Source organism: Dipteris shenzhenensis, chromosome 11 (assembly GCF_047967505.1).
Source record: "Dipteris shenzhenensis isolate YYH24624 ecotype China chromosome 11, Dip_SZ_1.0, whole genome shotgun sequence".
NCBI classification, from domain to species: Eukaryota; Viridiplantae; Streptophyta; class Polypodiopsida; order Gleicheniales; family Dipteridaceae; genus Dipteris; species Dipteris shenzhenensis.
The window spans coordinates 39,594,928-39,607,855 of NC_141606.1; the positions used below are offsets into that span (position 1 = coordinate 39,594,928).

A 12,928-nucleotide genomic window follows, 5' to 3' on the forward strand; every position below is an offset into this window, starting at 1 on the left:
ACATTCTCTCCCCTGGTTTTCAAAGTAACCATGAGAAAAAGGTCCACCATTGTTCTTATGGATAGTCAAATTGCTGACAACCCCAAGGAATGCGAGTATACTCAAGAAGATTTTGTGTGCGTGCGCGTGTGTGTGTACACACGCATGCACATATCACACATAAATACATGCTTTCCTATTCTTTCTCTTTGGAGATGTTCTAGCCTTGCGATATATAAGGAATACGATTGGGGACAGCACGTCACCATCAAATGGCAATCTAAATTAGTCAGGAGCCGTTTAAATTGCTGTTTGATGAGAACATGTTGACCCAAGCATATTTTGGAATGTGGAAACCTTCGAGAGAAACTACATATGACTTTTTGGTGGACATCTTTTTGAATGATTTTTGGAAGGTTGTACTCAAGGGTACAATTGAAGAATCATTGCAAGTTAACACGTAAAAAATCACCTGCTGCCTTGGAAACATGCGACACAAAGGATTTCATGTGTATGTGAAAGGACATCCACAAGGAATGACCTTTTATATGTTACGACTTGATTTATCAACACAAACATTAATAATTTATATTTTCATATCCCATTTTATCTAAGATTTTATATGCACTAATAAAATATTGGTGCTACTTATGTGTCATGGCACATTTCCATGAGTTCTTGTTGGGGTCACTTTCACTTCTATAGGTTTGCGCACTAAAAGCATCCCATATCCTCGCACCTTTTGCTATCATTTTCCTTCAAGTAGTATACCAACAATATGATCCATGCTCATCACACTCTTGCAATTGCATTTTGTTTTGCATGGTGCCAGTATGTTGTGAGGAGAGAGCTCTATACCCATAAGCTTCAATAACCCTAAACTCATGTACAGCTGACTAGTTCATCAACTTTGGTGTGCTAAGTCACCAAACTCAACCTTGATACCCAAGAAAGAACACTCGCCAACTATTGCAATCGTTACAAGTTAAAAGGTCAAAATGACCACAGAAATTAATACATCATCCATAACAAATGCCCTTGGATGTTAAAGATCGACTTACTAGCACAAACATTGATCATTAGTGTTTCCAATTCCCACTTTGTACAATGTACTAGGAGATATAGGATGTGCCGCACAAGGTCCATAACTCTTGTTTGGGTTCCTTTCAACCTTTGCAAGGTTCTACACTAAAGTGTCCCACATCTTCTCACCTTTTTCTATCATTTCCCTTCAATCTGCACACCATGAAGATGCTCTATGCTAATTGCTCTCTTGTAATTGCATTTCCTTTTTACATTGTAGAAGTATGCTATGGAGGGACATTGACATAACCATCCCTACACCCATTAATCTTGAGATGCCTTTGTAGCTCAATCACCGCTTTGTTTTGGCTCATAGCAACTCATTCCAATGCTCATGTATTTGCATGTTGTATGAATAACCTTTCGAACACCATAAATTAGTCTCGTCTTAATGACAAAAGGCTTTTATGACATCTCCCGTAGAACTACCAATACACTTGGCAAGGCGTGCATGCACATTTGCCTTGGGTGTCCCCTATTCATAGCGCAAACATACTACACAACTAAGCCCTAAACTCATGTAGAAACGGCTTCATGCGGACATGGTTGGCAAATCTCCACAGTGTGATCGATCATCAACAATTGCATATACCACCGTGAAGGACCTCTTAGCTGAACCTTGATGCCCAAGTTCTCAATCCAACTTTATTACGGCACCCACAAAAAAATGTTACTTGGCAAACCACACGTATGCACAACACCTTCACATATCCAACTGTATAACAAAGTGCAAGAGAAGACCACATTTTGTGGGAAGGGGGAGGGGGGTTTTCAAACAATTTTCTTAAGACACAAATCCAACAAAAGAGCAACAAAGCACCTAGAAGCAAGTTCTTTGTTACATTAAATCAGGGCAAACTTTCAGAGGGAAACTTTCCGGAGATCATATCTCATGAAAAGCATGGAATTTTCAATTGCTCTCAAGGTTTGGGGCTTTAGCTCCCCCTAAATCCAACTTTAGATGGACACTACTTGCGCGAGAAAATCTCTCTGCAAAGTACACTTTTCATTGCATAGAATGTAGCCATGAGCTAATCAATCTTTCAAGAGCAGAAAATGAAAAATCAACCACGGGGGAGCAGTCTGGCTGCAATACTGCAGTTTCTGCAGGAAGGAACTGATTTTCAGAGACACTAAATATCAGGTCTCTATTCATCCACAACCCCGTCACAAGTAGAAATAATACACATCACATATCATGTAAGGTAGCATTCTCAATTGAGAACCTGGGGTGCCGTCAGACAGCAGCAGAGGAACCTACGAAGCAGGCTATACAAAGGAATGGCTGAAAAGCTTGCTTGTAATTCAGCAAGAAGGAACAAGTGAGCATCAACTCGTCCAGACATTGAGGCTTAAACCTGAAACTTGCTCCAATATGCCAGCACATTAACATCTGGTTGATAGAGACAAATAACAGCTAGCCCTCCCATAAGCACACTTCAACTGCTATATTTTGTCTGGTGCCCATCCAAAATGCAACTGACCATTGAGACATAAGAACCAGCCCATTCGCCATCTTTAGTGCAAACACCTGAAAGCACCCAAACAATGTCCTTGCTGAAAGACACAGGACCTTCTGCCTTCAAAACCAGATGATGTAGGTGCCATACAACAGACCTAACCTGTAGTTGTGATCTAGCGTGGACATTGAGCTCTGTACTTTTGTAGGGATACTCCTTCCAGTACTGGCGTAAACCTCCACATTGCTGGATCCTTCATGAAATTAACCAGTATGGATGCCTGAAGTCCTTAATCAAAGTTCCATGACCCTCAGTAATCTGGCCTCTTGCAAAGAAACTTGGAATACTTCACTGTCATAGCATTCTTTCATCAGCAGCAAAACTTCTTGTAGCAGCCTGATTGACCAGTGATGCATTTGCAAAAATCACCTGCTCGTCTTCAAGAGTCTTGGGCAGTTCAGCACCTGATCATCTGCTGAGTTAATGAAAGTCCATCAAAGACAAACACAGCACAATCATGCTCTTCACACCACCAGAGTCCAATCATAAACGTATCATATGACACAAAGCTTGCACTCATTAAAGTTCAAAACAAATGGACTAACATGCTGGGTTTCTGGCAGTCTCATTTCTGTGAAGGCCAGGGCAGACAGTTCAGTCACGAAGATAAGAATCCCAGATCTCAGCTGTTCATCCAAAGCCCGTACACAACCATTGGAGGGACACATTTTCTTTACCTACATGCTTACTACAACGACACCAAAAAAGCTTTGGCAAGCACACTGATGATTGCTTTTATGCAAATCCTTACTCTCGTAGATAACAAACGAAACTTAGCATCGTAAACACAATAAATTACTTCACAAGTTTCAATTAAAGACACTTTATACATTTGCATTTTGCGGACTACATGCTATAACCTCCATGCTTACATCTTTAGTGCCTAAAAGGAGCAGTTTGTATTCTATCACAACCAACCCTTCCAGAAAACTCCTCCCAAGACAGGTCACTGTTAGAGCTGATGCAGATATTACCAAGTGTGTCTTCAGTCCTTGCACTGCTGCCTTGAGAATCATCAGCATTAGTCTCATAATACTTTCTTAATCTGCCATCCCCAGTTTGCCAAAACCTTGTATTATCAAAAAACTGAGTCCTTGACCTTTTGCTTCCAATGTTCCTGTCATTGTCATTTCCACCCCGTATAGAACTCTGTGTGAAAGTCAAGCTTGCACTGAAATTCTCTGAGACCAGATCTGTAATTTGAGTTCCTCCAGGCAGTGCACTACTTTCATTGCATTTTCTTGGCATCTCAACCTGTGTTGATATACCAGGAACGGAGGGCAATGGTAATCCAGAAGAAGGAGAGATCAAGCACTCAGTTGTCACATTCGATGCCAAGTCAGCAAGCTCTGCCCTTACCATTTCCAGTCCTGCAGGGGCTGTTGCTTCAGATGAAAACAACTGCTGTGCCTTCTCCAATATTGACTGCAGATACCTGCTTTGAGTCCCAATGCGAATTTGCAGACGCCTCTGGACCTACACAAAGACACAATAGAGTTGACTGAAGATGAAACATCTTATGGAAGTAATGCTTCTGTACAACTGCTGTCTTCCATGCAGTCAGCAGAATCACCTCTAGCTGTTCTTGAAGCTGCTTCTGTACTTCCATCTGTGCTTTCAAGGCTTCAGCTATTTCAGAACCTCTGCACATGAAGACAGGTCGTCAAACCTTGAATACCACGCACTGGTGTACAGAATATGGACTTAAAAATCAAATGTATACACACTCTTTCTGGTTCTGGGTAATCTCAAGAGAAGATGTTCTCCCCTGTGCCCCGTCCAAAAGTCCACCTACATCCAAACAGTAGTAGGTACACAAGGATTTCTGAAACATACTGCATAATTGGACAATGCATTAGCGTAAAGGTTACCTTCCTTGGTAGTTTCCACATTCACATCCCGCTGAGGTTGTTTACCAAGCCTGTACTTCTGCAATACAGGACTAAGATAGCTTTTAAAATCATTAAGATATAGAGACCTGGTTCAGTTCTTGGAAAGGAGCTGCGAGACTTTGTCTTAAAATTTAGAACAATACCTGGAGGTGACTTTTCAAATGGTACAGAGTCAGTCCTTTGACGTTCATCACTTTCATAACAGATTTGGGAGTGGCCTCTAGAGCGAAACAGAACTACACTCAGTTTCTTGATCTAGCAACCTCTTTCGATTTTGTTTAAAAAGTCGTAGCAAATAGAAAAAAAGGCACGATTCCAAGTGATCAATTTGAAGCAATCCAAGGAAAAACTACTCCTGCAACTTCAGGCACACATGAAAGGACAGTCCCAAATCTTCTTCCTGACGAGATGACACAGTAAAAGCCCACTCAATCTCTTGCTTGTGCCTGTTAGAGCCACGCTAATTCCTTTACCAAGCAAGTCCATCTCACAGCTGGTGAGGATCACTTACTGTCTGCTCCCCCGAGCTGCGTTACAGCCTCGACAAAGCGGTCATGGAGTTCGGGCGTCCAGCGCAGTCGAGGCTTTGGGTCGGCGGAAGCAACAACGCTGAGATCACCTGGGAGATTTGTTCCCGCCAACGACAACTGTTTCTGTTGAGTTGTCGGACTTAGGCCATCGGAGATTGCAAGCTTTGGGCTCGCAAACTGTGGTTGATACATCTGCATACAATATTAAGGGACGGGAGAAATCGCCCAAGTTCAGAGCTCAAGTAACCTCTCACAAATTAGCAAGGTAGAGGAGAGTGCTGCAACGGAGCCCGGTGGAAGGGCCATAGTTATGAAGCAACGAAATGAGCTTGCGTTTCAAAATTTCAAAGAGTAAACCGCTGCGTAGTGAGGAGGAATCAGGAGGATTGAAGTTGGGAGAGAAGAGCCATGAGCAGCAGGAGGAGCAAGCAATCAGCAAGAATCTCCAATCAAGGGTGAAGCTCCATATGTTTGGGTGCAGCTCTTGGGGAGGCAGCCAGGGAGAGGACAGAGAGACAGACCTGTAAGCAATTAGCAAGAGGAAGGGAAGAGCTCTATCTCTTTGAGGAACCTGCAAGCACTTAGCAGGAATGTGGAATCCCAAACAAATGCGAAGAAGACACACATACACACACACCTGCAATCACCTGAGTGAGGGAGAAGACAAGAACAAGAAAAGAAGCTACCTAGGGATTATAACTGGTAAAGCTTGCTTGCTTAGAGTGGGATTTTGTTATTAGTTTCCCATCCGTGTGGATCCCCCCTTCCATTTTGTATCCCAACGCTCTTCTTGGTTTTCTTCCCTGCCATTGGAGGCTTTGCTAAGGTTCTTCTTTAGTTGGAACGCCAATAATTGCCCTCTCCTTGCCCTGCCCTCTCCTTAGCACAAATTAGGCATTTTTACTTGGCCAGCACTAGGACGTTTTTTCAAATTCTGAAATCCTGTGCTTCCACATGGCACAATATACACCCTTAGATTTTTTAAATTCTGAAAGCTTAAAAGCTTTGAAAGCTTTTGAAAAGCCATCTGTGTAAAAAGCCAACTGCATAAAAAGCCAAGGCAAAACCTTTAAATATAGGCGAAACATACCGAATTCTAGTTGAGATATTCGTTAAACGCTTGTCTATTACAAAGGTCGGGCTCCCAACGGTGTGAAAACAAAATACGAGTACCGCCTCTCCTATCGATCAGACCCAAAAGAATATCTATAGAGGTAATTGATTTGTCTGATGCAAACCTCCTTTCTTCTACAATGTCATGGTTTTAATGCTGTTTGCGGTGACTATCACATTGTTATGGCTCAAGGAAGCTTGCTGGATCCCTTCGTTGAGCGCCATGCTCACCGTTGCAATGCCAGGCCCAATGTTTTTGAAGCTCTCTGTCTTCCCTCCTAACTCCAGAGTGATCGTAGCTGCCGCTGTGAGCTTCCCTCTCACGTAGAGCTTGTCACCTATTTCCATTACTGTTTTCTTTCTGCGCGATGCTATAGAACTATTCTTTTTTCTGTCTTCTCTTAGTGGGGCTTCAATCTTGTGAGGCATATACGCCCTGCACAAGCCTCTCTTGCCTTGGCTCCTCCATCTTCACTTGCTTCGTTCGTCAATTCTTCCGTTCAATCTCCCTCTACACGATCCATTTTGCATTCACTTTCAGCTTGCATAGCTCCTGCCATTCCTCCCCTGAAGTCATGATATCCCTTGCCTAACTCCGCGGCATATCGTCGAGACTGTGCCGCACTTTTACTATTCACGCTTCAAGTCTGTATCACTACTTCTCTGTCCTAGAAGCTCAAATTGTTTGAATTTGGGTTCCTAGCCAGCGGTGCAATATTTATGCTTACTGCTCAAACTAAGCTATATTCAAGTGCGGCCGATACATTTTGCTGAGCTTCACCTCGTCCTTGTCCGTTGCCTCCGCCCATTCAAGACCAGACTGCATAATTAACGACTAGGCCTAAATGAAAATATGAGCCCCAAAATTGATCCCGACCTATTTCAATTGTGCGATAGACAGCAAATTTTAGCCCAGCAAACAACCGACAGTTCCAAGATCTTGCTTAGAGTAGGTGTAGACGCCCAGTATATACACGCAACTGCCTTTTCTTGTAAACGGTCCACTTCATGCCAGAAAAACTTTGCGAAAGGCACCATCCTAGGTACTCTGTGTATTCCTGTTCCATTGCCAGGTCGAGATCAGATAGTGAGTTCGCAGCGGTGGCAATCTGCTCCATGTATTCGTGCATGGAGACGATGCCCTCAGTGAGCTCAAGGGGAATGCGGGCTTTTTGACCTTCAATTTTTCAAAACAACCGAGCTTTCTGAGAAGAAAACAAGGCGTGTGCTCACCGATCAGATGCTTTGTTGTTATGTACTAACGTGAAAACAAAGCCTTACATAAGAGAGGTTGCATTCTTGGGCAACGCCAGATTCACTTTTCGCGCAGCTATAGCAGCAGATTGGCTGAGGTGGAGCTGAACTGCAGAGTAGAGCTCGTTTGTGTTTACCCCATCATGCTCATCGATTCTCAGGTCGACGTAATTGGAGAAACCTTGGAAGAGCTTGCGGGCGATCCGTTTGATCGTATCTTGCAATTCAGGGGGCAGGAAGGTGTTGAGGAAAGTTTGCAGGAAGGCAAGGAAGGCGAAGATCGTGCCATATGAAATGGGAGATTTCTCCATAGCTCTGCTTGAAGCTAGAAGCTCTCTGTTTGAGCTAAAATCTGAGCACTCTTTGCAGCTCGCTGATTCGGTTTACCGTCAATTTCTCATCTACGAGAACTAATGCTCGACTACAAGGGCAATCGAAGACTCTTGCTTGCTAGTGTAGTTCACTTTCTGCTCATGCGACCTGCACGCAGCCTCAGAAGCTCGTTGTTCTTGCGAAACTGAAGCGAATTGCTTTGATTTGTTAGCATTGTGGCTAAACGTCTGGCAGAGGTAAAGCGCAAGCGTCACCGTTGAAATATACAAAACCCAAGCTTCTTTGAAAGAGGAATTGGAATCCTTTTGGAACAAGATTTCAAATTGCACATTACCCTCTTCTCTCCTGCTGGCATTAGCAAATTGTTCTAATACTTGATGGAGGAGATGAAGGTTCAAGCCTAGTTACAGTGTGAAAGGAGGCATTCACCCAGGCCTAAATAAATGGTTGAATCTCTCTATACCTAGCTTACTATATACTGCCAATGCTCCAGTAACTAACTGTAGCTGTAAGCTTGCCAAAAGTCTCTGCGATCCTTTCTCAATAGCTCCCATAATTTGTGACGTCGTTTCTGGTGCTCTACACTAAATCGTAGTCGACCGCGAGGATTTAGGCATTAGTCTCTTTTGTGCATAGGCACCCCGGCTAGCTGATGATGAAGTGCAGTGAATTGCAGTGCTTTCATTCCTTAATTCGAGTTGCGCATGCATTCTCTACTATGCATAGGTACTGTGTCTACATAGTCGGCATCATGATACACGACCATAGTCTACATCTTTGATCATTGGATTGTGTATAGCTTTTGTGTTTGAATTTATCATCTTTAGGAAATTGCACATATGCTAACCAACATATCCAAACATGCAGAACATGAGGAATGCATATTGACTAATCATGATTGTTTTTCAGATTCCAACATTCCAGCAAAGAAATAGGCGACTTCTCGTCGAGCTGTGGATGTCACAAAGGATACTCCATGTAAGTAGAATGTATGGTCATTTCAATTCTGAAATGTTTCTGCACCGTCTGTTGCTCTAGTCTGCATTAATGCGCTACACCTCCAACACTGGAGGTGACTATTCGAAACGGGGGGATGGCACGTTCCCCTATGATATATAATTTTTGGAGAGACATGTGCCGGCTCTCCACCATACATTACGTATGGTTTTTTTTTTTTTTTACACCTCATCTTGAGCACGCACACTTCTTCGCACATTCTGTTTCCGCAAGGGAACATTACATTTGCTTGGTTCGACCAACATACTAATCATGTCTGCAACACTTCTGTTTTCGAGATGTTTGCAGCCTCCAAACGAGTGTCTTCTCCTAAAGGTACGCACAACAAAATGTATTTGCTTGATTCAAGTTATTTTATCAATTCTTTCACCTTCTAAAGATAGAGGTTCAGTCCATTTTGTTTTTCCTGTTGCGTTTACACAAAACCACGTGAGTGAAATTGTAGCAAAGTTTCGGATGGTTTTTATTATTAATCCCTGTAGGTGTTTTAAACCGGAACATAAGACATTGATTCATGTCATGATGTAGAAATGACCACCGGAAACTCCTTCGAACATGACCATTCGTCAACGCTCAGAGCAGCCAGAGGTCGAGCTATTCAACTTGATATAACATCAAGAAAGATGTCCTTGAGGCCAGCTACGTCATCGTGGTTGACCATCGCAGATAGATACAAGCAATGGGTTAGTAATTGCGCGGCTATTTTCTCTAGCCTTCAAATCTGCGGTGTCTGTGGCATAACCACGCTTTTGTCTGCAAACCTAAGGATCGTTTCTTTGCAAGGCATAAGCATCTCGAGCCACAGCGCTGCACTCGGAAACATGATACTTTTGGATGCCTGCGAGAATATGGGCATGCAAGTGACTTACTGGAAATGCCAAAGCTGCACACGAGATGCCTAGCGGAGCAGATACATTGTGCGGTTGATGCCACAGTACTCTCGACAGTCGCTTAAAACAAACCACCTCCACACGCAACTGCTAAGCATCATAGATGTATCCATTTCAGTTACCACGACTGCAAATGCGATTGCTCGTGGCACCCTCGATCGAAGGTCACTTCTAGACAATCCTCTGATATCTTGGCGAAATGTCCCACTAAGCTCGGCTCAAGAAATCGTGACGAACGAGCTGTCAGCTGTGCTCGCATACAACATCGAGAACAATCCAATATTGCACAAGTACAATTCTTTAGCAGAGCGTGCGGACATCAAGATGGGTATGTGCATCCTGAGTCCTCAAACCATTGCAGGTATCTTGGAACTACACGATGAGATAGCTCCCTTCGAGTTAATGTCAATAGCGGAATCTCAGCCTGAGCTCCTGCTTTTGCAAAACATGGTGGAACCCGTGAACCGTCACGCCTTTGACGCAAGGGACAAGCATGAGTTTGCCTCCATACAGCTACGGGGTACAGAAATGCTTTCAGAGAGGGTCGCTTCATTCCACGTCGACGGAGTAGCAATAGCTGGCAGTGCGTGCGTTGACATAACCATGGAGTCAGCAGTGTTCCCCTTCCTGTTCCCTTTCGGACGGGGCTACTATGATGGCTGCATACAGTTCAGCAACTATGTGAAAATGAGAATATGCACCTTATTCTCTATCTACACGCTCTACAAGCCGTACTTGTTGATCATGTTCCAGTTAAAACAGGCAGTGATGATTGCCAATTCAAGCAACTCTACATGCTTGCAACGAGACATCGACCAATATAGGAAAGCCAACCCTGCCACGACCGATGAAGACGCAATGAGACACGTGCTTCGCTACAACATGCCATCAACAATGCCGGGGTCCCCATCGTGGCATCGACGACAACTGAAGGACATCATAACGATGGTCGATGCTTGGGGCCTCCCAGATTTCTTTCTGACATTCACTGCAGACGAGGTCATCGATACACGGTGGCAAGAAATTAATGTGATCGAGAGCATCGCAACACATTATAATGCGCAATTCACTTGGAAGGACTGTCCTGTTGAATGCGTGGCACTTTTCCACGCACGCTTCCACATGTTCATGTGCAAGCATTTGCTTTCATCCGACGGTCTGCTTGGCCGAATACAACACCATGTCGTTCATTATGAGGTACAAAACAGGGGCTCCCTACATGCCCATGTCATATTGTGGGTCCACCATGATGACCGTCAGCGAATTGCAAATGAGATTGCGGCTTACGTCCCCAGGGACGAGGCCCTGGATCCTCGAAACACAAGGCTGCGAGAACTAGTTCTCAGGAAGCAGTTGCACGTATGCAGGAAAGCGTGCTACGTCGGACCGTCACACCACAGTTGCAAGCACGGCTTCCCTTTCACAACACAGCCAGAATATGAACCCATTCTCGACCCTGTGACGCAACGTTGGTTGTATTACCGGCCGGGACATGAGCACCGAGACGTCGTCCCTTACCACCCTTCCGTGTTACTGTTGTGGGGTGCACACATGAACATACAGCGGGTGACAAACTCTTCAATCTCTCACTACCTCCTCAAGTACGCGATGAAATCTGAACCAATGGGCAAACTGAACATCCGTTCAAAAGACGCCTCGTGTTTGGGGTTGCAACATCTCGACGAAGTAAAGCTGAAACTCATCGCCACGAGCCTCCTATCAAAACCAACCTCTCCAATAGAGGCCGCGCTAAACTGCATGCAGATACCAACAATCACAAGGAGCGAGACTGTTCACTATGTCGACTCCTCGCCACCATCTCTAAGACAACGCATCATCTCGCGAAACAACAACGTCACCCTGTACCCGGTCGACATATACTGCGGGAGACCGAGCGTCATCGAGAAGAGCACGTTCTACGATTACCATAGGCAATATGTGATATGAAAGCCCAAGGAAACGCAACGTGGAACGGTTGGTCTTGACCTCTTCGGCAACAAGATCGCAAAATGTGAGCGAGTAGTCAGATTCACTGACTACCACCCTGGACATCAACCAGAGGGGTACTTCTACAACGTGCTCTTGCGAAAACTCAGCTTCAGGAATGAAACGGAGCTCATATCACCTGCCAACACAGCTGGATCCTACTTTGTCGAATGCCAAATGCGCGGCCTCATATTGAGCAACGAGGACCTCGAGATGTATGTGACCGAATACACGCAAAGGAACTTGCTAGCGACTGACCACATGGACCAGTTGATCAATATGATATTGCAAAAGGTTGCGATCATCCGAGACTGCCCGATGGAAGCGCCTAACATCGACCGGCAAACCGTCGAAGGGCCAACACCCGCGAGGATGTTGCAAAAAATGGCTGAGTTTCGCACCGTCGCCAATGCCGCATTGACAGTAGAACAACAAAGAGTCTTCGAAAGCCTAGCTTCAACAAGCTCGGGGCTGCACGTTGTCTGTGGAACACCAGGTAGCGGCAAAAGCTTCTTGATACGGTACTATGTTTCGCATCTGGTAGCGCAAAACAAAACAACAATACTCTGTGCATCAACAGGGGCGGCTGCGACGCGGTTGAGCGGGATTGCAACCACTGTACACTACCAATTCAAGATCCCTATGTGCAGCAGTCAGTACCCACTGAACATCCATGAGACGGATGAGCGACACCTCGCAATCAAGGAAGCCAACGCGATCATCATTGACGAGATGTCCATGCTAACAAGGATGACTTTCGATCTCGTGGTAAGACAAATCGTCAATGTGACTAATGGCACATTGCATGCTATTCAGACACAAAATGCTCATAATTTTTGGTGACCTCGCACAATTACCGCCAGTCTGCAAACACCGTGAGGATCTCTGCGAGCCGTGCCACATCACGTCCTCCGCACACTGGGTTCAAGCGAAAATGTACCACATGCAATTCCCGGTGCGACATGCACGAGACATGCCGTTCCTGGCATTCTTGCATACCATAAGACTCAGGACGCCCACAACTGACGAGATTTCTGACTATTTGGGGCAGTGCATTGTCGACAAGGAAGTGCATGCCACTTCATCGATGCCGAAACAACCATCATTTGCACGCACAGAGTCGATGTCGCTACCTTCAACGATGAGCTTGTGGAGAAATTCAACACTCCCGAGATGATTGTGCATGTTCAAATACACAGTAACGCCGTGAGCGAACCAGCTCTCAAAGAATGGTTGGAGGACAAAAGCTTCAACGAGATAGGAGAAATTTGCGTGGGGGTGAAGGCAATGATAACAGAAAACATCGACCTCGCAATAGGTGCCGCAAATGG

The 12,928-nt window shown here is 44.7% G+C and overlaps 1 protein-coding gene across 4 annotated transcripts; it reads right to left on the reverse strand.

The window, feature by feature from the left end:
• Window positions 1-2,100: 2,100 nt before the first annotated feature.
• On the reverse strand, window positions 2,101-5,768 carry LOC147897010 (protein PHR1-LIKE 3-like). Of its 4 annotated transcripts, none has more exons than XR_015541755.1 (7): window positions 4,986-5,540; window positions 4,618-4,694; window positions 4,454-4,511; window positions 4,310-4,373; window positions 4,156-4,225; window positions 2,685-4,058; window positions 2,101-2,593 (listed from the first exon to the last, which is right to left on the reverse strand). XR_015541755.1 is itself a non-coding variant. In XM_087381372.1 (7 exons), exons 2-7 carry the CDS (start codon window positions 5,200-5,202, stop codon window positions 3,459-3,461), a joined length of 1,086 nt encoding a protein of 361 aa, XP_087237498.1. In that variant the 5' UTR covers window positions 5,203-5,487; window positions 5,642-5,768; the 3' UTR covers window positions 2,101-3,458. The 4 variants fall into 4 exon arrangements, 3 of the variants coding, with proteins under 3 accessions (XP_087237498.1, XP_087237499.1, XP_087237497.1); XM_087381372.1 differs by adding an exon at window positions 5,642-5,768 and having other exon boundaries at window positions 2,101-4,058; window positions 4,986-5,487; XM_087381373.1 differs by having other exon boundaries at window positions 2,101-4,058; window positions 4,986-5,196; window positions 5,362-5,540.
• Window positions 5,769-12,928: the final 7,160 nt, after the last annotated feature.

Bases quoted from the DNA above. Each gene is read 5' to 3' on its own strand.
- LOC147897010 (XM_087381372.1), bottom strand. From the start codon at position 5,202: ATGCAGATGTATCAACCACAGTTTGCGAGCCCAAAGCTTGCAATCTCC. The intron at 4,512-4,617 runs GTATTGTTCTAA...CCTGTATTGCAG, and splicing joins ATTTGAAAAGTCACCTCCAG to AAGTACAGGCTTGGTAAACA. The intron at 4,374-4,453 runs GTAACCTTTACG...GTTTGGATGTAG, and splicing joins TGTGGAAACTACCAAGGAAG to GTGGACTTTTGGACGGGGCA.